This window comes from Ascaphus truei, chromosome 2 (assembly GCF_040206685.1).
Source record: "Ascaphus truei isolate aAscTru1 chromosome 2, aAscTru1.hap1, whole genome shotgun sequence".
Lineage (NCBI taxonomy): Eukaryota > Metazoa > Chordata > Amphibia > Anura > Ascaphidae > Ascaphus > Ascaphus truei.
In genome coordinates, this window is record NC_134484.1 from 329,253,686 (window position 1) to 329,281,679 (window position 27,994).

The 27,994-nt window shown below is 42.8% G+C and overlaps 1 protein-coding gene across 2 annotated transcripts in view; it reads left to right on the top strand.

Annotated features, from left to right (window-relative positions):
* Nucleotides 1–27,994, top strand: part of SEPTIN7 (septin 7) — a 112,949-nt gene that overhangs the window by 39,209 nt on the left and 45,746 nt on the right. For both annotated transcript variants that reach the window (XM_075586617.1, XM_075586618.1), the window contains exons 2-3: nucleotides 19,596–19,702; nucleotides 26,853–26,953. In XM_075586617.1, coding sequence (XP_075442732.1) covers nucleotides 19,596–19,702; nucleotides 26,853–26,953 — 208 coding nt within the window. The remainder of the gene's footprint in view (nucleotides 1–19,595; nucleotides 19,703–26,852; nucleotides 26,954–27,994) is intronic.

A 27,994-nucleotide genomic window follows, 5' to 3' on the forward strand; every position in this document is an offset into this window, starting at 1 on the left:
TATTGATTATGTAATCCGGCAGTGGTGGTCTTTTCTTGAGCGTTCGTTTAAGCAGGATGACATTTTGAACACACTTTTGAACTCAAATTTGACAGTAATCTTAGTGTTTCAGATTAGATTACAACAGTTTAACACATTTATGAGCTACGAAAGAAAAATTCCTATTTCTCATTTAATAAATCTGACCCTACTGCCGTGTATCTGGTACTTGTTGACATAATACAGTGACATTGTTCTGTCTCCTGTTTCAGTTCACTTCTTGGTTTCTGTGTGTTGCCCTGGCAACCCTCCCTTCTCTCCTCTTTAACTTGGACTGCCACTCCTCCCTCCCATTGTCACTTGGTGCAGTCCTACCGCTATTTCCTGCTCTGTCCGTGTAATTTCCTTCCTATTTTTGAGCTTGCCGCTGCTGGGCAGTTCTCCCACTGCTTCCATGTGAGAAGCTTTGTCATTTACCTATCCCTATTTCTATTGCATATTTCCATCCCCAAGTGTTGTATTTCCTTGTACTTTTCCCCCTTTAATATCTGTTTTGTTTTCCCAATAGAACATTTCAGAGAATAAGAGGTGCCTCTATGTATAGAATAGGAATGGAATTAAGCTGTCTGCCTCAGTTTGCCACAGTTTGAATGAGTCAGAACAGACACCAATGTAGTTATTAGTTGATTGTGTACATTGTGTTTATATGGGGCTAATCTACATAACAGACCTACAATTGTGCAAATGTTCATGGGGATTGAGGGAGAGAAATATATAAGATATGATAAACAAAAAGGGGTCCTTGTTTTCCTGAACACGGTGTATTTGTATATATAATGTAGAGATACTAGGATACTATTGGACAGCTGTGGGAAGTTGTGTTTTTGGAATATGGAGACACAGACCAAAATAAGGTTGGGAACCGCTTGTTTAAGTCCATCGATCTGTGCTGTAGACCCACTTGGTTGATACACAAACATTTCACCTTTTTGATCCAAATCACATAATCTACTATATATTTTTGAAAGCACTGTATGTCTGCGTCCCAAGGGCCAATCGCATAGCACCTTTGGCCTGTCATTCCGGCTCAGGCCATGCCCGCCCCCGCACACCTCTCATTGGCCTGCGTCCAACACCAATGCCACACTGTCCCACCCCTCACTGACTCTCATTGGCCTGCGTCCAACACCAATGCCACACTGTCCCACCCCTCACTGAGCTACCACTGCTACACTGTCCCACCCCTCACTGAGCTTTGGGAACGCTTTGCATTTGCAGCACCTAATCCTCAACCCTCACTGCTCTGGGGCCACGCTTCACAGCTCTCAAACCACAAAACACTCACCGTCTGCTAACACAGAACTGCGGAATCAGGTACAGAATCAGCTACACAAACACCGCATGTTCACCTACACACACGATCACAGACATTCACACAACACCAAACACTGCCTCTTCAAAACACCACCCTCGACCTTCCCCCCCCCCCCACCCCCCCCCCGGTCCACGCCACATATCTCCCGCCGATCACAGACATTCACACAACACCAAACACTGCACACTGCCTCTTCAACGACCCCCCCCCCCCCGGTCCACTCCAGAGATCTCCCGCCAAACACCATCGGCACCAGCCCGCATCTCCCTCCCGCTACCGCAGACCCTTACACGCCACAGATCTCCCGCCAAACACGATCGGCACTGGCCCGCAGGGTCCTCCGGAGGACACCGCACACCCCTCCCCTCCACTTCACCTCTACCACGCCGGAACGCTAGGTACTCACTTTAGCCGCCAAAAACACAATCGTCACCGGCCCGCATGGACCTCCTCCGAAGGCCACGGCACGCCACAGATCTCCCGCCAAACACCATCATTACCGGCCCACACGCTCCTCCTCCTGAGGACACCGCACGCCACAGATCTCCCGCCAAACACCATATCCACCGTCCCACACGCGCGGGCGTCGGGGGGGGGGGGGCGCGAGTCACGGGGGACCAAGCGGGCGCCGGGGGAGCGCGAGTCACGGAGAGGGACAGTGTGTGTGGGGGGGAGGGGGGGACAGTGTGTGTGGGGGGGACAGTGTGTGTGTGTGTGGGGGGGACAGTGTGTGTGTGTAGGGGGGGGCAGTGTGTGTGTGGGGGGGGGGGCGAGAGTGTGTGTGTGTGGGGGGGGGGCGACAGTGTATGTTTGGGGGGGGGGCAGTGTGACTCCCGGGCAACGCCGGGTCTCTCAGCTAGTTCAATATAAAATCCTTCTGTAGATTTTTGTTTAGTAGCGAATATCTATTTGCATGCACTTTTTAAAAGAAGTACCAGTACTGTGATGTTATCAATTCTTTAGGACTGACATTTGATCATTGCAACTTTAAGATTACAGTTGAATCCTTCCTTAATTTTTAGCATAAATCCCTTGGGAAACACTGAGCTCAACTATAGTTCGTTGAATTCAAAATATTCCCAAGGCTATGCAAAATAGGAAAAAATAACGCCTTTCAAAATGTATCATGCTTGCAATGATAATATATATATATATATATACAGTATATATATATATATATAATTTTTTTTATTTTTTTTTAAAATATGTACTGAAAATTCAGCCTTTAGGTCAGGGATGTGCAAACTGGGGGGCGTGGTGGTTTACAGAAGCCCCGTGCTCTACCCCAAAGCATTTAAAATAAATGCCGGGGAGCACGCGATGCATCATTTGACACCGGTTTTAGGGGGGGGGGGGTGAGCACTGGGCCTGAGCATGCAGGGGGCCGCAGCGCAGAAAGTTAGAACATTTTCACTTTTGTTTTCTTAAGCCTATTGCTGGTTTGCATTAAAACAAGGAAGAGGGTTTTTGGCATGAAATATAAAACACACACACACACACACACACACACACACACACACACACACACACACACACACACACACACACACACACACACACACACACACACACACACACACACACACACACACACACACACACACACACACACACACACCCCTTATACATTTTTATATCTATATTTAGTATTGAGCGGCTCAAGATGGCTATCTTCTTGCCAGCTGAAACTTCAAGAAAAGGCTGATAAATGATCTGCCGGTGTAAGCAGGACCAGAACACGTTTTTGGACACTGCTCTTTGTTCGTGGGCTTTTCATTAATCAGTTTAATACTTCTCACAGTATCTAACTTGTACAAGATGATGTTGGAAAACAGTATGTAAGGTACCAACCAAGTGGTCAGTGTGTCAAGTTTGACATTTACAGTGAGGTTCACTAAGCTCTGAGGTGTAATGCAACTCAATGCAGCATTGACTTGTGATACGCCTCATCAGAGCTTAGTGACTCCTGGCCTTAACCAACGCACCAAGAGCAATACAAGAGCGTTTTCCTAGCCATGCAATGTTTTCTCTGCTTCAGGAGGCACAGTTATAGTTGATCTGGCCAGTGGTTAGTGAATTGAAAGTGAGTGTTCTGGCATTTTCTATATATATATATGTGTGTGTGTGTGTGTGTGTGTGTGTGTGTGTGTGTGTGTGTGTGTGTGTGTGTGTGTGTGTGTGTGTGTGTGTGTGTGTGTGTGTGTGTGTGTGTGTGTGTGTGTGTGTGTCTTAGGCAGGTCTGCAACCCCGCCTTTCCCCATTATCACCCAGCATACAGCACTTCCACTGCAGCAAGGGATTCTGGGAAATGACATGCAAATGAGCACACAGTGTCACTTTTTGCCTCAATAACCATTTTTAACATGGTTCCCTGGCTGTGCTCAAAGCTGTGACCATGCAGCAAGCTTAAGCCTATAGGGAACCATGTTAAAAATGGTTATTGAGGCAAAAAGTGACACTGTGTGCTCATTTGCATGTCATTTCCCAGAATCCCTTGCTGCAGTGGAAGTGCTGTATGCTGGGTGATAATGGGGAAAGGCGGGGTTGCAGACCTGCCTAAGACATGCAGATGAGCATACAGCTATATTTGCATATTTGCTTTCCTGTGGAGGGTTTTTGTCACTTTTTTTACTCACCATAACTTAACTCAGTATATATATATATATATATATATATATATATATAGATATATATATAGATATATATAGATATATATATAATCTATATATATATAATCTATATATATATATATATATAATCTATATATATATATAATCTATATATATATATATAATCTATATATATATATATATATATATATATATATATAATCTATATCTATATCTATATCTCACAACAGAATTATGTGAGCCTCCTACCCCTATAACAGAATGTATTGGTAACCCTATTTAATTCAATAACTTTATGGAGTATGCTGCTAGGAAAAGGGAATTGGCCATACAACTACAAAAATCGTGCACTCCCAAATAGGCTTGCATTTTATTACTGCAGTTGTACATTTTGATCCTAAACCAGTCATTTTGTTACATCTTTTGAAAATGAATAAGCCTGTTAACCCCATCAAGGTAAACTACATTTTAACAATAAATATTATGCATTTAGTGTAGGTTCCTCCTATCTTGTGGAATAAACATTGTCAAATATCAGAGTGCCTAAAGCTTTGGTAGGTAACATGATATACCTCCAAGGGCAACATGGGCGGGTCATAAGCACTGAAATGGGTTGCACGTTGGTCACATATATAGGATAAATATATATATATATATATATATATATATATATATATATATATATATATATATATATATATATATATATATATATATATATATATATATATATATATATTCCCTCTGCCCCCTCCAGTCAGCTTCTTCGTGCCGGTGTTCTGATGACATTTGTCCCACTAGGAACTAGTAATTAGCACTGTCATCAGGCTGAGGACAAAAGCTGTTATCCACACCAGCAACATCTACACTCCCTCTACACTGGGGAGAAATGAGCAGGGGCTACTGGGGTGGGTCAGCATTTGGGGGCCACAAGTGAAGCCTCTGAGGGCCACATGTGGCCCCGAGCTGCCTCTTGCTGATCATTGGCTTAAAGGGCTAAATAAAGCATGTATGCTATCTTGGTTACAGTGCAATTAAACTGGCAAAAACAGAAATACATTTCCTTCACAAAGATTGAGTGCACAAGTTCCTTGGTGAAAAGTTATTATAGACACAAACACACATAAGTAGTGCACTTCACATTTGATGTTTTATACCTATTTCTCTAATTGGAGAAAGAAAGTGAAAAATGAAAGTGTGTGTGTTCGTTCCAAGTGTGCATTACTTTATTTAAGTTTTAAGTCCATGTTTCTGCCCGGGTCATTCTCTCCGCGCCGGGATCGAAACAGTGATCTAAAACGTAAAGAAATAAATTACACCCCTGCGGCAAATCCTATGAGTGCCTGATTCCTTCCATCCTATTGATACTGAATCTATTGTCAGAACACCCAGGCAGCAGCACTATTCTCATCATGAGTGCCCGCCATGTAATCATGTACTTGTATGAAGATATTTATATATCACACCAACACTCCTGTATGCAGCTACATGCATAGCTTGAACCTTGTAGTAAAACGTTGAGGATTATCTGTTGGTATAAGAATTAGTGGTTATACTTATCCTTTTTCAGCCTTCAAACCTATTACCTGATTTCCCTGTAGATGTAGATTGCGATTGCATTATTGCTGGGTGTGAATGGCTGTACAGGAAATGAGACAGTTCATGCTCCTTGGAAGCATATCTATGGTTGTAAAATGCCCCTAATTTGTATTGAATGTCCCAATTCAAGCCGGTTGGAATGTCAAAATGTCCCCATATTTGATACTGCTGGTCATGAAGCAAGGAGTACAGATGGGAACGACCTGCTAAGTGTCATTCATGTGTTCGAAGCTTTGGAGAGCGCAGATATCACCAAATATGAAGAACAAATGTATACTACATAGTGTAATCAGCTTCAGAAATTATTTCAATTCTTGAGGATTCCGCAAAATGGGAACTCACAAGTTTTCAGATAAAAAACAGCATTTCCAACATTAAATTCAAGATGTTCAGACTTCTAGCTTCCCTGGTATATTGGTGATGGTGGTCACAGTGTGAAGTATCCTCCGTGAAACAATAGTGCAACACTGTATATACTTCAAAGTGTGTATTGGACAAAAAATGGTATTGCACTTGCATGAATACAAGGCAGCATAGGCACATAAAACTAAAGATGAGTGACTGGTCGATATCTCCACTGCTCCGATTCAAAATCTGCCAGGCTCCCGCTGAGCGTCACTTCCGGCGCCTTTCGTGTCGTGGAGAGGAACGGGCAGTAATTCTTTCTGGAATGGAGAATATCGACAAAGCCTACTATGGATACTCTAAGCGTTTCGTTTTCTTAACTTCAGGAGTTCAGGATATCTGCGCTCCCCAAAGCTTCGAACACAACTGTACAGAAGTAAACCAGGACCTTTCTTCATAGGGTTGAGCTGCGACCTTGTTACCTAATTTTTTGCACTTGCACGTTCACTTTATTCTATTATATATATTCTCTAAGCGCACAATTCTACACCTCTTAGTGATTTATTATTGTTTATTATTATCACATATAACACTCTGTATAGGAGCGCCTTAGTACCTTTTTTTGGCACTAAATGTCATTCATGGCCTGGTGCTGTTTGTTGGTGGACGACGGCTATTATGACGCGTGCCCTCCCTTATATCTGTGTACTGCATATGCATTTCAAAATAATTATGTTCTATTGAAACGGGCCATGTTGATAGAGTTGTTATGCTTGTGCTATGGTAGTCTGTTGAATATTAAGAGTTAAAAATATAAACAAGATTAAATGAAGGTCAAGTTCCTCTTCAGGGTTCTACATCTTAGTTTCAGATGCGGACCACAACTAATTTTTGGCTTCCCCACCTCAATTTTCTGTTTCTGCTCCCATGATGTCACAGGAGCGTCCTCACCTCCCCCCCCCCCCCCCCCCCCCAACACACCTGTCTACAAGGGCTTCTCCTCTGCCTCTCTAGTAAAACGTGGGGGGAACGCCTATCGTGAATTGCCGTAGCCATTTTGATCATGGCGTTGCATTACATGTTTAAACAAAAAATACATTCTTTGGATAAAACAAAGACAAAACATCTGTATTCCCTGAATCCACCCTGAAGTAGTTTAAGCATCATGAATAAAAATTGGGAAATATTACTCATCTTTGTAATGGCAGATTTGCTTGAATTGGCATAGCAAGTTTCAAACCACCAGCCCGCTGAGGGTGTGACATGATTCATCAGGTATCTTGGTAATTAGGGGAGCACCCTACTAATTGTTATTTATTTTTGTGAAGGTGTTACAGGTGGATCATAAACTTGTGTTTTGCAGAAACCGGTACGGTTCTCGTCTGCTAACGAGCCAATTTCTGTTCGAACATGTAATGCTTTGTTAATCAAGGCGACACGGATGACAACTCAAGCTGCAATGTGTTATTGCTTGACTAATACTGGAGAGGAAATAGAAATGCTCATTCTAAAATAGCACGTTCTTGTCAGTCAATCTCAGGTGACGTGGATACTATTCACAGCTCCCATTGATTCATTAGCATTTTTTCTTTTTGCCAATGCTGGTCTAATGAATACACTAGCCCGTTAAAGGTATGCAAATTGCCGTTTTCTTTTTCTAACTAGTTCTGGAAAACAGAGTATAATTGAGATCTGTTTATCTAAAGGGTTTTTGTTTGATTTTGTCTTGCAAATGAACAAACTCATTGTTAAACTGTCCCAGCTATTTTAATTGGTAAAGGCATCTTTGTCTAGAAACCCCAGATCGCATAAAAGAAAAGGGATTGTGAGGTAAAAATATATCTGTGAAATAACAGGAATTCTGTTCCCACCAGTTATTAGTCCTTTTAACCCCTTTAGTTCTGGATGGCACTCAAGGGGATTATCCTTCTCTGAATTCCAATTTTTGGTTTCAGGATTAAGAAATAGTTATGGTTGTGCAGTCCATAGAAATGAGGGGTCTGTACACCAGGTCTCTAAGGCCCCTATATAGAGAACAGAGACTCTAGAAAACATAGTTGGCTTCCACATGGCTTCACTGCTTCCTACTAAAGCCGACCTACCGCTGCAGTAGAAGTTCTAAAATGCCACTACATAGTACTGTAGATCTTGGAAAAAGCTGTGTTGGCTGCTGAATGTTCTTCTGTTCTGTTCTTGGGCATTGTGTGTTCTCGGTGACTCTAGGGGGGTTATTCGCTAATGTCCTTTGCGGATTAATGTGCCACATCTGTTGTTGACTGCCATTCAAGTCAATGGCAGTTAACTCCGGATCAGGTACTTTAATCTTCCACTCACCGTAGCGCATATTCCTCCAAATGTATGTTTCTGCAGCATGTTGTTTTTAGGAGGAGGGATGTAGAGTGGTTCCTCCCCAAAATGAAATGCTTCAACAAGACCCTTTCCAATTAGAGCTTAAAACATTCAACTTCTGCAATGCAGTTCTGTTTTATTGCAAGGATTTACTGGGCTTTAACATTTTTTTTCCAGTGTAATTTCCTTTTCTCTCTTGATTGTGCTACAGCGTGCGTGCGTGCGTGCGTGCGTGCGTGCATGCGTGCGCCATAAATATGCAAAAAAAAGTATTTTATTGGCCTGACAGTGTTTTTGTTTTGTTTTTTTGCATTGTTATGGTGTGCCTATCCCTTTTTGTAGATCACTTCACCCTGCTCTCCCCCCTTCCTCGACGCTCCCCCATTTTTTACCTTGGCTCTGGCGTTCTGACGTCGCCTTGCCATGGCAACGCGGCGGCACATGACACCGCACCTTTATTTATTCGCCACGGCAACACGGCTCCAGAAGCAGTCTGAGCAGGGTAAGTTAAGTTTAGAGGCCTTCGCCACTCCCCCGGCATTCATTTAAATGCCTTCGGGAAGCGAGCGGGACCTCTGTAAACACAGGATTACCTTATACATTGGTACTCTGATAGCTGCACCCTCTCCAGTAGTCGGGTTTATACTACTTGTGTGTGCGCCCCAATTTCTTCACACTGCATACAGAATATATATGAAAAAAACACATGCAGTTAGTGGCAGTCTGAGCCTGGTATATCCAATTGTGTATATACCACTGTCTCTTTAAAGCCTTAATTCCCTGCGCTCTTCCTAAACAGCTAGGACAGCAGGAGAAGCATCAAACCAACTCTGAGTTATTCTGGCAAGGGTTCTGTGGATGTAATCACCAAGGTCTGAAATGGATAATGCTCATCAACTCCTATTTACTACTTTGGGTTAACAATTTTGAAGCTTGGTGATTTAGACCCCTAAATGCTGGGGATCTGCCAAGCTTGTGTAGAATAAGTCAGCGTTGTGGATGATAAATGAGTTTCTCTGCTGGCGAAGGAATCTGCAGTGCGCTTGTATTTCCGGGAGTGAAAGACGTCAATATAGCCAGACGGATATATGCAGCATTTGTTTGAGTTTGTGTCGGTTTTACATATACATAAGATAAACTGCTGGTTTATGTGATAATATGGGTCCATGTTTACTACGTGGTGCTATTGCATAAGACCTTTTCCAGCACCGGAAGCCACTTTACAGCCCATTCTAGTAAATGTGCCTTCCAGCGCTGGCATGAGTCTTGTGCAATAGCACCACTTTGTAGACATGGCCCATATGCTCTCTTGTCTATGCAGTAATGTGAAAATAAACTGTTGAACAATATTAAGCAAGCCTCTTCCCTAAAACCTATACATGGACTGATCATACATATTTATAAACTCTTCTTCCATAAGATGTGAGAATAACGTTACAAAACATTTTGTAGTTCTGACACATACTCGTGCATCCCTGAATGACCTATACAAGCTGGACACTTACTGTACCAAAAACTTAGCCTCCTAAGATAGTCCGAGCATGGAGAGTAATGCATTGGATTTGCTGCCTTTCCCAGAACTGGTTCCTCTCATTTTTATTCACATGCTTTCCAATGACTCCATATCACAAAATGGGATCAATTAAGAAACAAAGAATAAGAAAGAATTCTGACTTCTAAGAAGTCTTGATTTCCTTTTCTTTGAAGATTCCCCTCCATGCCAAAATGAATCATTGGCCGTGATGTGTTTGGAAAGTGTCAGATCCTAGATGGACAGGCTGTTTTTAAACCACATATTAGACCCATGTAGATATATATATATATATATATTTTTTTTTAATTCAGTTCTTAAAGGTTTTTAAATACGGTAAGATGGGACGTGGCAGTGCTCACTTCCTTGGAACGGAGCTGTTACTTTGTGTTGAGCAGGACATACACCAGCAAATATTCAGCCCCTATCTCCTTCCTTCCCCCAACTGACTAACGTATGTAATTCACCCTTATTCACCATGTGACTAATGCACTAATTCACCCTTATTCACCATGTGACTAATGCACTAATTCACCCTTATTCGATCATCTTACCCCATGTCCCCATCGAAAATACAAAAAAACGAAGTGTAAAGACCATTACATTTGGTTTAAAGAGGCAATCCGTGGGGGGCGCTCCTTTCTTTTTTTTTTTTTTTTTTTTAATTTTAATTAAAATAAAAAAATACAGGATTGACGCAGGGAGTCTCCGGATCTGAACCCCGTTAATTTCAGCTCCTGGGACCCCCTGATTCCATAAATACATACCTCCGTAGTGGGTGCCGGCAGCCACTCCAGGGTTCACATAATGGCCGATTTTTTTATTTTTTATTTATTTCAAAGCTCCCGGGCCCTGCAGGCCAGTAGGAAGCTGTGACGTGACCATGTGCGGTGGGGTGGGGAGGGGGCTTTAAACCGCAGAAGTACAGGCAACCCCTTCGGCGGCAAGTCTCTCTGGAAGTAGGGAGTCCCGGAGCTGAAATTAAGGGGGTTCATCTCCGGAGACCCCTGCTTCAACCCTGTATTAAAAAAATGAAAAAGTAGGGAAAAAAAGTGAAAGGGTTTGGATTGCCTCTTTAAAGGAGCTGTCACTCCTAGGGCCAACGTTTACTAATGTCAAGAACATGTTAAAGGGATTGAATCTGGGCGATTGATGCCTTTTCACCACAATAGGACATCTGTAAGTAGTTTTCGATCTGTTGTTAATTTGTAAACACGGTGAGCTTGGGAGGGGTTTCATCTTCTCTTTGGTCTGAAGTCTCTCAGGATTTGGTGGGATACGGGTAGAGGAAGCTCTCGCTTTACAAACACTCCCGCTAATCACAGGCCCCAAAGACATTGAATTTCTGCTTCATTTTGTAACGAGACAACATCACTCAAATCTTTGCTTTACTTGCGACTTTGTCTGCTTGGGCCACTACCAGGCCTTGAACCTTTAAGGAAGATTATTGCAAGAAGTTGTGCACAGTGTTTCTTCCCAGCAGGACTACCCCGTGCACATAGTTGACCTTCAGATCTAGAAAGCCTTGGTGTCCCCAGTGGCGCAGACTAAGGCTGAGGAGCCGCTGCGGCTGTGTGTGCGTCACTCAGCAGCACGTGAATTCCTCCTGAGCAGGCCCCAGTCCCTCCTCACTGCAAGGCTCACGGCGCGCTGTGACGCGTCAGCCGCCAGGGGATGCCAGAGGATTGTGATCCGGAGCGGTGACGCGTCACTTGGTGAGCCTATAGTCACCGGGGGCTGTACTTTCCTGGAGCTGTCGGCGCTTCCCCCTTCCTCTCATGCGGACCCACAACCTCCTTCACCCCTCTGACCGGGCTCAATGGCCGCGCCCCCCCCTGCGCCGAAAAATTTCACTGCAGATCGCGGTGCAGTGACTTGCACGCGCCACCATCAAGCACGGAGGCCTTGTGGGCGCTTTCAGCGGGTCCTCAGCCTAACAAGCTAAATTTTGCGGCGCACGGGACAGTGTCTGCTGCGGGGTGTCTATGCTTCTCAGTGGGACACCCCACAGCGTTAATACGTTGGTGCCGCGACATCTAAAGCAAAGGGACATCTAAAGGGACATCTTGTCCCTAAAGCAAGTTGTGTGTACAGCAGTTGTTTCCCATTTAGGCTTTCTGGTGAGAGTACTTCACTTCTCTTCATGTCTGTGTGGACAGTTCGGAGCCATATGGCGTCTTTGGCAGTTTAGTATAACTTTCACTGCAATCCCCAAGCAAAATCAAGGCCTGCTTCATTTGTAGACATCTGGCTGCTGGGACTTCTCTGCTTACATAACCTTTAAGCAAGCTGGATAGTTATAAGAAAAAGCTGTTTTTAGAGAAACCGGATATCTCCCTGTAGTTTGCACAGGATTAGTTGCTAAAGTACAAGAGGCCTTTCCCCGTGTTATCTTTAAATATCGCATTGTGTCCAGGCATAAGCTTTTTGGCTGCCCGCTATCAGAAAAGGCAGATGATAAATAGGTCACTGGCTGAGCGTTGAGGCAGGAAATGTTCTGACCCTCTCTACTTGGTTCTCGGTGGGGTCATGTAAAGCAGAGTGAAAATGACCAAACATCAATTAGAAGTGCTCATAATTGCACATTTTGTTTACTGTGTTTTTTGAGGTCCAATCCTTTTAGGTTACACAGAAAGAAACATGAATTAGAAAAAAATGATATTGTAGTTTTGGTTTGAATAAAAACCATAGGCTTCTTAACCATTGCTTTTGAGAGGAAATCACTAGTAGTTGTATACACAGCTTATATAATAAACATAGAATGTGTTAACCCAGGGGTGCGCAATTTTTTTTGTCTGCGCCCCCCCCCTGCCTGCTCTTCCCCCCCCCCTGCTCTCCCCCCCCTCCTCTCCGGATCGCCTACTTTTCTGATGTCACACCGTATCGCCAGAAGCCGCCGGAGACCAGGTGAGTTAGAGGCCTCATGCGCAATCGTGAAGACAAAAGAAATTAGTGCGCAGCTAATACCTAGTAATTTACAAAAAGTGACCTGTGCACCGTGATTTAGGAAACAATATTGTTAACCTTGTGTGAGGGTGACACTTGACGTGGGTCTGCAGCCTCTCTTGGGGGTGGCTCGACACCCCAGGAACTATACAAAAAACAGAAAGACAAGGCGCACAACGCACATAGTGTAATGGAGTATAAAACGTGACTTTATGGTTAAAAATAAATAAATCTGCGTACATCAAGGTAATAGTTACAAGCAGTTGGTTGTTAGGTTTACCACACCATGTGATGACCGGAGGTAGCACCCTTGGTAAGTACCAGCAGGGGGTGTAACAGCAAGCGTCTCGTCTGCTTCTTACTTTACAGTTGCGGGGATCACAGCAGGGGATGTGTCAGCAAACGTCTCATCTGTTGTGGGCTCCAATGTTGTGTGAATGTCCTACAGTAGGAGTCCCAGAGCACACGGCTCCAAGCGGCGTGTTGCTTCTTGCGGGGCTTCTTGCGGGGCGCCCGGCGATGACGTCACAAATCGCCCAAAAGCTTCCGGCAACCTTCTCCTGGAACGCACGGCGTGCGTGTCAAGTTCCCAACCGATCGGAGTGTACAGCGCACATGCGTCAAGTAAATAAGTTTACTGACAGTGTCCAGAGACGCTACAAAATACTTTGGGGAAACGAGCAAAGACACCCTTCTTTCCAACGCGTTTCGTAACACTAGGTTACTTCTTCAGGGAGTGTATGCATAATGATGGAGGTTGTGCATATATATACCAAACTTCCTCCAATCAAAGCTGCGGTGTCTAATTGCTGTATCATTGATTACATGTGTAGCTAATTGCTTGTGATTACAAACACAAAATGCTGTGTCTCACAAGGCTTAAAAATACAATCATTTCAATATAAAATATATAACATTGCATATCTAGGTCAAATAACACAAAAATTATACATATAACATATAAAATCGGCGCATGAAGAATGAATCTTCTGAAAGAGAAGAGCCAAAGTTAGAGGCACAGAATTACAATCATTCAAGATTCAGGGACAAATGAGAGCAATGGTAATAGATAGAGACTGTGGTCTAATATAAAGACCATATATCAATGTCCTCATTTAACCCCTTAGGGCTCAATGAGTTCATTTGATATATCCAAAAAGTCTCTTGTTGTGAGAGATTTTTTAACCTATCACCTCCCCTTCTTTCATTGGGAACTACTTTGATACCTTTAAATTTTAGAGTAGAAGGGTCTTTGTTATGGTGTAGTGCAAAATGACGGGAGAGACTATGTTTCTCATAGCCTACTTTTATGTTCCTAATGTGTTCCTGAATCCTAGTTTTTAGGCATCTTTTTGTGCGGCCTATATACTGCAGGCCGCATGCACAGTTAATCATATAGACCACATATGTGGAATTACAGTTGATAAATGAATCAATCGTAAAAATCTCACCAGTTGTGAATGACTTAAAAGTTTTTCTCTCTGGGTGAATGTATTTACATGTAGAACACTTCCCACACTGAAAGTTCCCTATTGGCTTATCTCCAAGCCAAGTGGATGGTTTAACAGGATTGGAACCCACATCACTAGGGGCTAGTGTGTTTTTCAGGTTTTTAGCCCTTCTGTATATAAATTTGGGAGCGTCTGTAATTCGGTCACCCAGGACTGGATCAGTACATAAAATTGCCCAGTGACGCTGTATAATCCTTTCAATTTTCTTGTTCATAGAATTATATGTCGTAATAAAAGGTACCTCAATCAATTTACTCTGGTCATTAATTTCAACATCCTTATTTTTTGGGATTAACATTGATTGCCTATCCATACAACGGACTGTATTAAGATCTTTTGTCAGACTAGCACGTGAGTAACCTCTCTCCAGGAACTTGTTAAACAGTAATTCAGACTGTGTCTCAAAGTCTTGTTCTCCACTGCAATTTCGTTTAATACGAATAAATTGGCCCTTGGGGATGTTCGTAATCCACGATTTTTTGTGGTTACTGCTTGCCATAAGTAGATTATTAGCATCAATTTCTTTGAAAAAGACTTTGGTAGAGACAGTCCCGTTGTCCATTGCAGTTAGTTGCAGGTCTAAGAAATTGATACTGAGTGGATCAGACACAAGTGTAAAAGTCAAGTTCCTATCATTGGTATTTAGATAAGAGAGGAAGGAACAGATTGATGAGTCATCCCCCTCCCATACGCATAGGATATCGTCGATATAGCGACGCCAGATGATTACTTGTTTACTAAAGGGATTGTTATTCCAAATCTTCTGTTCCTCCCACTGACCCATATACAGGTTTGCGAAACTAGGTGCAAATCTCGTGCCCATTGCAGTTCCGCAAACCTGTAGAAAAAACTCTGTTAGGAATAAAAAATAATTATGGGTCAGTATGAAATCAATTGATTTCAAAATAAACTCAGTATTTAAATGGTGCAGTGTAGTGTCTGACTTTAAATAGAATTGGATAGCTTGCAGGCCTTTGTCATGTGGAATGTGGGTATACAATGCCTGAACATCACATGTTATCCATTTGTATGTGTTCTTCCATTCAAAATCCTGAAAGGTGAGGAGAACAGAAGATGTGTCCTTTAAATAGGAAGGCAATTGGTTGACATAAGTCTGTAAAAAGAAGTCCACATACTGCGAAAGATTCGCAGTAAGGGAATCTATACCCGATATAATGGGGCGACCAGGTGGGTTTGACGTGGATTTATGGACCTTGGGCAAATGATAAAAAATGGGTACTTTCGGGGAATCTTTAAATAAAAAATCAAACTCAGCTTTTGTTAAAACAGTGTTGTTTAAGGCTTCATCCAACAATTTCCTTAGGAGAATAATGTAATCATTCCCCTGGCATTTAATTTAAATGCTTTGGGGGCGGAGCGCGGGGCCTCTGTAGGAGCCGCACACCCCAGCGTTAACCTTTTAGTGTACCTGGTACAGCACCAGCCCTGGCACAAATGCTCATTTTACACGTTCAGGCTGACCGCTTCAATAGCACCTCCTCCTCCACTTAAGTTTTCATCAGCCGGGTGGCAGTGGCAATCATATAATGGCTGCTGAAGTGATCACGTGGTCACAGGTTCCGTGGCACTGTGGTGAGTTTAAAAAAATTGTTCTCATGAAAGTTAAAAAATGTTTAAAAATACAAAAAAGTGTGATGGCAACCTCTGAAGAGAATTTGTGCCGAGGGCCTTGATGCCATTACCTTTTCAGATCTAAGGAAATTGCCCACAGCTCGAGAACATAAAATACTACAGTTCATAAAAATGGAAAGATGGATTTTTTTATAAACGTTACTTTGTTCACCGCATATTTTCAGACATTTACGGATGGAAGAGCTGTACTTTTACTACTTCTGTTTTGGAACAGTATGGAGACGAATGATAGAGCTGCACAAAAAAGCGTAAATGTAATGATATTTAAAATATTAGTATTTCGCTAGGAAACAGACATGCATTTATTTATCAAGTATTTTACCCCCACCATTTATAACTGCAAGTCCTCTATGGTAGACTCCTATTTCTTATTAACCTGATTGTACGAGACACCAAGTGTGTTTTTTCGTTATATAATATTCTAACGTTGTATGCAGCAGGAACGTAATGCGGGCAGTTATAATACAATGTGAGCATGCAATATTAAAAACCTATGGGATATGATGCATTAAGTGCAACCTGCAACTGTTCTACACATGGGATTCTTTTAGTAGGATATGAGCAAACCTTCTAAACTTTTCTTCCTCCAACATAAACTATTGTTTTAACCCCTTTTTCTCACTATTTTATGTTCTACTTTTCCATCTTGAGCGCTCTTGGGAGGTTTTCCACATTTAGATGCGTCTTGGCCACAATGCAGATTTCCTTATGCCTGGAGTTCAGTTTTGGTCCCCACCTTAGCAACGAAACACAAGCAGTCCTTAACATTGGCTCCCAATATGCTTTTTCAGTGTTGTCAAGTTTTCTAGAGGATATTGTTGAATGGTTCTTATGTTTAATATGGAAATAAATATTTAACATTGTTTTTTTTCTAGCCATCTTGCCAGTGGCCTGTGCTACCAACAAGTAATGAAAGGCTGGTTTTAGTAACTAAATCGGCAGATATTGGGATATTGCCTGGATCAGGGGTCCCTTGAAGCTGATCCATAGACGTCAGACTTCCCGGGACACCCTGGTTGCTGCTGTTTACATTTCTTATGTTGCTTTCTTTACTTTACCTTTTTATAGAGAGAGGTCCATCATTGTTCACCTTTATTCATGTAATGCAAGGCTTCGTGATCATCAAACAGTTTGAAATATATGGCAATTTTATAGGGCTAGGATTACAGTGCCAACATTAAAAGTATAAGTTAGGTCAGCGGTGCGCAAAGTGGGGGGCGTGACCCCCAGGGGGGGCGGGAGATTGTGCTGGGGGGGCGCGGGCAGTTGCAGAGGCCCCGCGTTCTTCCCCCAGGCATTTAAATTAAATGCCGGGGGATCGCGTGAGGCCCCTGCAACTGTTTACTTACCGGGATTCAGCCGTCTGTGTTGCGTCGCCATGGCAACGCGGCGTCTATTATGTGACCTGACGTCACACGCCCACGCAGCGTCATATGACGCGTCTGAAGGAAGGCAGGGGGGCGCGAGAGCCGGGGGCAGAGAGACAGGGGGGCGCAGCACAAAAAGTTTGCGCTCCCCTGAGTTAGGTAGTTGGGAGTATCTGCCCCAATCTGAAAATAATCATCACTATGGTCTGTCTTCTCTGCGCTTGTTTTCCATCCATCTACTTGTCTGAATCAGCTCGTCCAGGTGCAGAGTTGTACAGTACTGTCAGATTGATTGTTGGGCTTTGGTCTCTATTCCATCGTGTGACAAGTGTTAATTAGTGCCTCAATTCCATAGTAATACCTGCTCAGTTTAACCTTGGAGAGGTTTGACACACACACACTAGCAAATTTATTTGCTGGAAAACTCTAGTTTTGTCACTATATTCTTCGTTCTAAAGAAAATAAGATTCTGTTCGTCAAAAATAAAAATATTGTAGCTGTGGTATTTGAAAATTTTGCTATACCACTAGTATTTTTCGTTGTGTTTGTTTTCTTTTTTTTTTTTTCTTGCATTGTCATTGAAATAAATTTCAGAAATGCTTGTTTCCCTGTGTAACCCCTTTTCCCGGGGCCAATCGCAGATCGGGCCCCCTAAGGTGTACTTGGGTCTGGCTACATGTCTTTGTGTGGTGCATACCTGCTGGCAACAGGAGGGCCTGAGTCTCCCGCGATGACATGGGGGATAACAGGAACAGGTTTCTGGGGTGGATGCCTTCGTTCTCATTTAGTGGTGCAGCGCCTCCATCTTTAGTAAGCCCCAGGAATGCGGGGTGGAATCCTTACCAGGAATGTTCCCACACAGGGATGAGAGATTCCAGTCTCACACAGGTTGTCTTTCTTTAAAAGCAGCAGTCTTTATTCACAGCAGCAGCAGCAGCAGACAGGCAGGTACAGGGTGTCTGATCCACTTAGATTGCTCTCCTTTTGGATGGTCCCTCCCTGCCACCACTCTGGATCGAGGGCATCCAGAGTGGGGCTAACTCTTCCCTCACCCCCTAAGCAGGGTGAGAGGTACTGGTCCACCTCCCTACACCATGGTTGGATCAGCGCTACTCATGAGCTGATCACTCTCTTTCTCCAGCTGTAACTCCAGCTCACTAACTAACACTTGTAACACACAGGATTAGCCAGTGACAGACAGACTAACTAGACTAAATAGGAAGTGCACTGCTCTTTTATGACATCAGCAGGCACCGCCCCCGTGTCTCTTGCTTTGACACAGTCAGGTGACCTACCTCCACCACTCAAAGCAAGTGCTTGAAGTGGGGGAAACCCATGATAACTCCTGGCAACCTGCCCTTACCAGGGCTTATACCAGGAGGAGGATAGAACTATAGCCCTATTTCTTACTAGGGCTACACCTGTAAAATAGTGTGTTTAACACATCTTGAGGTTTTGACCGAATTTGTTAGCTTCTTTTTTTCATTATGTGACTGTATTTGCTCATATTTACGATGTTCCAAATTGTAAACGGGTGACACATCCCATCATATTTTATTTGGTGGGAGTGGGAAAAGGTTTTGGGGTGTGACCTTGTGATCGGTATAGCCCATCATGTAATAAAGTATGTATTATCCCCAAGTGTGAATGTTACTCGAGACCTCCCTTATCGGTTGCGATTTGTTGTTTGTTTAACTTTAGACTTGATCGTGGAAAGGAAGTTTCATGTAATTGTTATTTTTTTAAACCGGTTTCCTTTTGCATTTTCTGATTGTTTCAGTTTCTGCTGAAATATCAAAAATTGGCATTCGTATTTAAAAATATAATGTAAAAAAAACCATTGTGATGTAGGGTTTGCCACACACTGTGCTTCATATAGCAACTCCTGGTTACAATATAATCTTCAGGTGTTCTATTGGTGCATAGTAGATGAGGTTTAAAAAAGACATATGCCCATCAAGTTCAACCTAAGCTAAATTTAGACAGATACTTATTCTATATTTGTATTTACAGTATATTGATCCAAAAGAAGGCAGGCAACCCCTCCCTCCCCCCCCCCCCCCCCCAAAGTGAAACATTATTCAATGTCTCATAAGGGGAAAAATAAATTCCTTCCTGACAGTAATGGCAATCAGATTTCTCCTTGGCTCAACATCCTTCCCATGTTTACTTATTTTTTTATATTCCTGTTTATCTTCAAATGTATTGCTTATTGACACTGTTTTTTGATAGTTTCAGGAAAGTTTAAAAAAAAATTTTTTTTTAATGATGGCAATATGGTAACCATAATATTTTGTTTTTCCCCCATAGGCGAATCTGGTCTGGGAAAATCCACGCTCATCAATTCACTCTTCTTAACGGATTTATATGCCCCGGATTATCCCGGTCCATCACACAGAATTAAAAAAACTGTACAGGTATGTGGCAAAATATTGGGAGCGTAAAAATAAAATCTTCGCTGTATTATATTCTGAGAAATACGTTTGCACACAGTTGCATGATGGGTCAATTCTGCAACTAGCAAAATACGGATGTAGGAAAACTTGCTGTTTTCGGCACTGAAGCCACGGGACAGCGACCAGTAAACAAATGGGCGTTCAATTAGTTGCTTAGTATTCTACCATGTGACCAGCTAATGGTAACAGGATCAGGGAAGCTCTACTGCGGAGATGAGCTTGGGAAGTTGCTCCAACATATTTCCTACTGATAAGCCCCTAGTATTGAATTTTCCAAATAAAGACACTCTTAGCTGGTCCAGTTTAATTTTTGTGGAACGCCTTGCCTTCACATTGCCTTTTTTATCATATTGCTGTAATGACATAATTTACTTTGAAACGCTCCAACAGATTCTAGGTAAATACTTTATGGAAGAACATTGTGTGCGTGAGATTTTGTATAAGCTGGTTTGTAGCGCAGAAGAAAGAAGAATACACAGAGAGCAGTGCAGATCAGTAAAAAGGTCAAATTTAGCTTCAATAAAAAGTATATGCACACTTGCAACGTACTATGCGTTGGTGAACGTAAGTGATCACCAAAAATGGAGTCCCCCGAGAGCGAGTCGTCCATGTCCTCCCCCAGTGCTCCGCGCGCTGGAGTCTTCCTGTGTTTGGTGAGTTCACAGCACTTCCTGTAAGATCTCCTGTGGGTATGTACGTCCTCCATATTCTGGCATACTCTGCAGCAGGATGACGTGCAATGTAACCTCGATGCGTTTAATTCTTCCTTGCTTCATCAAAGAGTGTTGGAGTTAGTACAGCATTGTGAACAGCACATTTGTGAAAGCAGTAAAAAAAATGTTAGGCCAGGGTTTGGATGGGGGAGTGCTTTTACTTCACATTAACGCCAATATGTTTGACTACGTAGGACAGTGCCATTAAAGGCACCGCTGCACGTAATGCAGCGATCTGCTCTGCTCGCTCTTAGCTTCATTTGTAGCTCCCTGTTTCCCAAGCAACAATCCGTTTTGTCCACTGTACACGAATACTTGCACGGTGGCCACAAAGTAGCTATGGGGTCTGGATTTGCTCCAGCGGTCAGTAGTAATACAGGACCAGAAAGAATAGACATTGTATTTGTGACCCCACAGACCTGTTTTGTGGAAGAAAATAAAACGACAAGAAATTACCCCCAGGTTCAGGTGTCACAAAAATAATAATACATTATATGGAGTAATAATAATGCAACAAAAGAGTAGTTGGTAGATTGTAATGGTCAGTGAGAATAAACAGTGATGTGACAACATTGCTACGCTTTTGCTTGCTTTTAAGACAAGAAGTTTGTATAGTAAGTAGACAAATGATAAATGGACAAGAAGTAATGAGTGCTCTTTTACATGTAATTTCCCAGAATCCCTTGCTGCAGTGGAAGCACTGTATGCTAGGAGATAATGGTGAAAAGCAGGGTTGCAGACCTGTCTGAAACATGAATGTGCTCACAAGTTGGTTTTATTTGGTTCATTGTAAGTAGGATAGGGGATCTTTTGGTTGTAGAAGAAATGCTACTAGTTTTACCAGTGTTTTTCAACCAGGGTTCCCGGTATTTTTCAAGTAATTTTAAAATTGTACCAAATACAGAATAATTTACAATGCATCTGATGTCAGACACGCTGTTAGGGAGGATTGAGGTTCCTCAGAATTTCACATAAGATTCCTTAACCAAAAAAAGGTTGAAAATCACTGAGTTATAAAAATGACAGTGTAAACTTTCCAAAAAGATAATCTTGGTGGTTCGTCGATTATTGTTTCTATCATGCAATGTGAACAACAAATGGTATACAGATCAGTGACTTAAAGAAAATAAAACCCCTTTGTAGTCCTATATCCGTAACGATGAGAAATCCATTTCAAATACATATTTTGCTGCTGTTAGGCTAATAGTTGGCTTCAGACTTACCCGTTATGGGAAGTGAAAACAAATTCAAGAAGAATAAAGGCAAAATAATGGCAATGCTTTGCAGAGATCTTCAAGTATTTCCGTCACATCATTTATGAATAGGGAGTCTGTCTGTTCTGCATGAATAGAGACTCGCAGAGACTGGTATTCTGTTTCACATCCAATATTGAGGATTTCACAAACAAAATGTCATGAATAGTTGTTTTAGTTTTGTTTTCTTGTTTTTATGTGTCCTAGAAAGTGGAGGTTTTTTTTTTTTTTTTTTTAGAGATATCCGTTTTCTTTCTAGTTAACTGATATATTATGCACACTAGCAGTGTTTTTTGTTTTTTGAAAATGCTGCAGATATGGTGCAAATTGGTCAATGCACTTATTTTTTATTTTACCATCCACGTATAAAAGGGTCTCGAGTGAAAACTTAATTTCTAACCCTGCACAAGTCCCAGATTTAGTAAACGTTGCCAACCCATAATTTACCTTACTAACCACAGCTTAGTAAATATGCCCCTATATACATTTCTCTGACGCGTGGTTTCTAGTTTTTTCAGCACTTGCACAGTCACCAAACTTGTTTCTTTCTCTCGCTTCCCCCTCTGGACAATAAGGGAAAGGCCTGATACAGGTGTACAAAAAGCATAACCATCAACAACAAAAAGGATGTGAGTTAGTGCATCTCTTCTCTCCTTCTCATTCACACATACATGCGCAAGGGAGGCCAGGTCAGAATAGGTGGGGCACTACGTTCGATAATTGCAAACTGTGTTATTACCATTGCACCCTTACTTGGCAAGATATAATGGATGTTCCATAATGTAAAAGCATTAAGACTTGGCCACTATTATTGGTTCTTTTAGAACTTAAAGATGTGTTCTAGACGGAGAAGTTCAGTGAGGGAAGACAGTGTCGACTCTAAACAACGACACTGAGTTTGTATAAGGGGAACCTGGTTCTATTCCTGTTGTCGGCTCCTTGTGACCTTGGGCAGGTCATGTTGTATCTCCCTGTGCCTCAGGTTGTAAGCTCATCTGGGCAGGGACAGTCTCTACAAGAAATCCGGTGTGCTGTGTACCGTGCACTGTACTGTAACTGTGGAGTGCTTTGAGTCCCATTGGGAGAAAAGCGCTATGTGAAATCTAAAATAAAGTTTCATTCTTTAGCCATACAAACTATGGACAGGTTTGGTCACAGGCTGTTTTTGTAGCGCATACCATGCTAATGAATGTGCTACTGTAGCTATTCCAAATGCTTCCCTGAACAGGGCTGTGTTGTGAAGCGCTGTTTAGAAATACACATTTAAAGAGGACCTGCACAAATGTTTTTTCAGTACTGTTTCTCCAATCAGAAACCAAGAGTAGAATTTTCAGCTGATAATTTGTGACAAAAAGCAAAACAAAAGCGGTTTGTACAATACAAAAGAAAAATTGGCCCGCATAAGTGGGGACCAGCTTTACTTTTTCAGAACGACATCATGTTGTGGCGTTGATTATCTATGTGGGTTTCAAACTGTGCAATGTAAGGCATGTAATATAGTAAGCGCTGGCGCGTTTAGTGCCTGTAGGCCAAACGGTGACGCACGTGGCTAGGAGGCGTGGCCATGACATCACAACGGTAGGCCGCACTGTGATTGGCTCAGTGTCACGTGGAACGGCAGCCGCTCGAAAATACAAATTTGTTTGCGTTTCCACACAGCCGCCGCGCCAACGCTGTCTGCCGTGCACACGTGCGTCAGCACAGGCTACACTGTCATAGGGAGACAGGTATTTATCATTGCCTTGCGCGCGCCCGCTCTTAGTATAATACCAGCCTAAGACTTGCTCGAATGGGTCACACATTCCTGTCCCTTCCTGTCTATAAAACCGTCTGGGATGTTTGGTTTTTTGATCTCAAGTAAGGGTAATTGAAAGCTCTAGAATTTGGAAACTTACAGGTATTCTCATGTGCAAGGTTCCTTGCCTGTAATTACTGATATAATGGAGGGGTTATCGATCAGACACCCGTGACCCTGCATTTTAATACTTTTGTCTATTATGCAGATGTGACATTTCTACCCCATCCCCCTTCCAGATAAAAAACATATCCCAGTATAACTCTGCCATTAAAATGTATAAATACACTGCGGCGGCGTGGCCATTACGTCACGCGGCTAGTTCGCCCTCATTGGGTGAACCGCCGGTGGGGGCGTGGCCACGCCTCCGTCGCAGGGTTTGAACTCCATTCTATTGAGTTGAAAAAAAACCTGCAGCACGGCGCGGCGGCACCTTCAGCGGGAAGGGGCGTACTGGGCCCTCCCCCATTGAGGGGCGGTGCTTACAGCGCACGCCGAGCCGTGCGCTGTGGCAGTGACTGGGACCGCAGCCTTATCTTGAGAGCAGGAGATTCTGTCGGCGCGGTGGCCCCCCCTCGCTGCAGCCCTGGCCCCATTGAGATGCGGCTCTTGTCCCTGTAGCGTCTGCCACAGCGCCACACAGCGGGCACTGCAGTAGCCAGCAGTGACCTGGCCTTAAATGGCGGAGTTAAAGTCCTAGCGATACTTCAAAAACCAGCACCGGCTGATAAAGTCAGCAGCACTAAACAGAAGTGCAGTTAGACACGTGTAAGCATCTGTACGTACAGCAAGAAACATGGAGTTGAAAGTCATCGCCTTTTTCGACATTAAGTAACGAAACCAGGAACTAGTGGTTAGCAAATCTTGCTGAGCATAATGAGCTTGTTTTGTGTCAAGGTAATCCAGAGATCAAAACGATCACATGCACGCCCTTACAATTCTTTTGTAAGTGTTACACTTCCATTTGGTGAAAGCACTGCAACGTTCCTTGACAGGCCTATAAAAGTTAAATGAGCATTATAGTTTTCATCCGAGTTTGAGTTGGCACTCGAGATTTGTATTAACTACTACTGATAAAGACTTCACGTAAGGGTGATGTCTAATCTGGGACATTTCTCTTTCATGTGTTTTCCCGTACCTTTGTAGTGGAAGAGCGGCATGTACACATGGCTCCAGCAGCTTTGTGGACTTCCCAAACATGTATTGCATACTCAGGAAGTACTTTGAGCATGGCCTTTCTGGCCCCACAAGCACTGTTTGGGTTAGGCCCTTGGTAGCCAGCCATTGTCCCACACTGCATGTAGAAGCATCTATTTGTGTTCTTAGGGAGGAGAATGTTCTCCGTTAGACGCTTCCACCCCCCACCCCCCCTTAATTGACGTACACTTGGGACCACAAATAGCTCTTTAAAATGGATGGAAGTGACCTGCCTTAGGGGAGTGCATGGGAAAGCAGCCATTTGGAGTAGATCTGTTGAGAAAGGTTTGAAATTCCAGGGCTCCCAGCTAATTTGTTTTCCATGAGCCCCTTGGGAATTCTTGCTAAAGCAGATGATGGGATACAGTTGGATGTTTAACCGTGAATGACACTGGTTTACAGTTATGTTTTCTTGGATCGTTTCCAGATGTTGCTTTGTGCGTGTGTTTGACCATGTATGGACACTGTAAATGCTATAGGTCACAGTATTCCAGCGTCGTATCTAAGCGATTTGAAGAAACCGTCCCGGCACCCCGTTCTCCAGTGCAAACAGCATTTCATGTTTTCAGGTTCTGTAGCTCGCTTTTTGTTTACTTTTTATGTGCGAGGCCAGGTTTATGGTGATACAGAAGTGCATATAAGTTTGCTGTCTTGATTATATTTTTTCGAAATTGTCTAATGCAGGGGTGGGCAACTCCAGTCCTCAAGGGCCACCAACAGGTCAGGTTGCATGAATATCCCTGCTTCAGCACAGGTGGTAAGCTGTACTGGCCCCTTTATTTTTTTTCCAGCCCATGCTCTGCACAGGTTGATGTAGCGTGTGTGTGTGTGTGTGTGTGTGTTCACAATGCTGCCGACACTGGGAAGGGGGTGCCTAGTGGAAACTAACCTGCTGTTTTTTTTATTTATTTTTATTGCCAAAAAAAAACAGCACGGGATATCCCTAATACTTCATTTTTTTTGGTGACCTTGAGAACTGGAGTTTCCCACCCCATGTCTGTTAGTCTGTCCATTATCCTTTCAACAAAATGAAAAACTGCCTTTGTGTTAGACCTCTTAATGTGCCAGGCCCCCATCTCGGTCATTGACAATCCAATTATGTTCTCTTCAATGTATTTTAACGTTTATTGGTGGGTAGGATTAATGCAAATTCAGAATCCGCAGCTCAGAAGACCACACAAACAAATAATACAGTGATGATAGTCCAGTTCAATCTTTACACACATAAAATCGCTTGGCTGGATTGCTGCTTGTGTGTGTGTGGATCACATATTTTTTCCATTTCCCTTTCTGCAAGCAATTGACAGTAGACCACCCTGTGTTACTAACCAGGCATTTATTTGAATTTCAGCCTCTAGATTAAGATGTGATGAAGGAAGACAGCAGTTGGGAGAAAATGTATCGCACAGTTGCTCGTCTCCCTTGTTTTTTCTTTTCTGTGGGACTCTGATTTTCAGCAGTGGACTCGCACTCTGATCTGCTCGGGTGTGGGCAGAGCGATGGGGGTCATTAACTAAGGGGCGTTGTGGGTTAAACTAAATGGCAGTTACCGTCAGTTCGTTGTCCCTCAACAGATGGGTTTCTATTATCCGCATAGCTTGGAACCGAGGCTTATGGCCTCTCGGGAAACCCTTGTTCTTAGGTCTGTGAGTCCGGCTTTTTGAATGGTCTGAACTTTCCTTCAGCAAGCTCTGACCCTTGCAATGCTTATACAGTTAATCTATTTACACGTGTCCATGTGTCTGGGATGTGGTTGACAACCTTTACCTTGTTGTGTAGTCATACAGTGCCAATATTCTGAGGTGCTTAGTGAAGTACAATTAGAGACAAAACTGGAACCATATAAGATATAACACTATGGTACAATGGCAGGCCCAGATAAGAGGATTTGACTGTTAATAGGATCTTTAGCATGTGTCTTCTGAAATGTATCTAATGTAATAATTTTAGGGAAGTACGGTGGTAATTGTGGACAATTTTGATAAACCAGGTTCCTAGGTTTTCTTCCACATGGCAAGTCCCAACTGGATTTCAAACTGAAAAGCCGGCCAGAAAAAGGAAATGTGACAATAGCTATATACTTTTAGACACATTGGTTTAAACTGATAAGATCACTGTAAGATTAATAATGAAACTTTTTTTTTTTTTTTTAGGTGGAGCAGTCAAAGGTTTTAATCAAAGAAGGAGGAGTCCAGCTTCTTCTCACAATAGTAGACACACCAGGATTCGGAGATGCAGTGGATAATAGCAACTGGTAATGTTTCCACTTCTGTATTTTGTGTCTCGACATCTCGTCTGCACTATTATGCATAAGGGCTTTTAGTTCTAATTTTGGGCGGTGAAATAGAAATGCTCAACCGTGAATGTAAATCCTTTAGGCAACAGTCGAATGTGGTCCCATTCCTTGTTGCACATGGTTCCTCCTCTGCTCCACAATGACAGCTAGTACTGCAGTCTATAATCTCTCACACTGTTAGTGAAAGACTGGGGGACAAACTATATCCTAGTGCATTTCCTGGTCGTACATCACGAAGGCTATAATGCATGAATGGTCCAGTAACTGATCAGTAGCAAAGCACTTTTCAGTATCCAGTTGGTCTGTGTACATTATTGATTACCGGTTTACATTCATTACATTTCACGTTCACATTGTTGGCACTGGAGACCTTCCACTGAATGTGTGCCTGAAATAGTTTCTCCGTACAGTTTGCCTGAACATTGCTACATACATTTTGGTTTAAAGATGTGCATTGTGTAATTTAATTATAGCGAGTGTCTCTGCATTCCAGACCCATACATCTTTCTGTAGGGAAAATATAACTTGGTGACCGTGATCTGTTGACATGAGCAATGCTTTAGATTACCCATGGCTACTGCTGTCTAACTCGGTGTTTTTCAGCCGTGGTTCCTAGGAACCCATGGGTCCTGCGGGTATCGCTTAAGGGCCCCCTGCTATTTTCAAGTCATTAGAAAATTGTACCAAATACTACTTTAACCCAGGCTGTGCTGAAAGGCTGTGTAATACGGCAGCATCAGCTTATAGGTGTCCATGTTAAAACGGGTAAGTAGTAAAGAGTGACACACTGCTCATTTGCATGTTATGAACCAGAATCTGTGGCTGCAGTGTAAGCACTGTGTGCTAAACAATAAGAGGGAAAGACAGGGTTGCACACCTGCCAGACATGCAAATTTACCCACAAGTGTTATTTATTTACACTGTACGGTGGAGGGTTTTTGTAATTTTTGTTTGTTTTTATTATATATCTATATCGAGACAGAGAGGTAGCTGTACCTA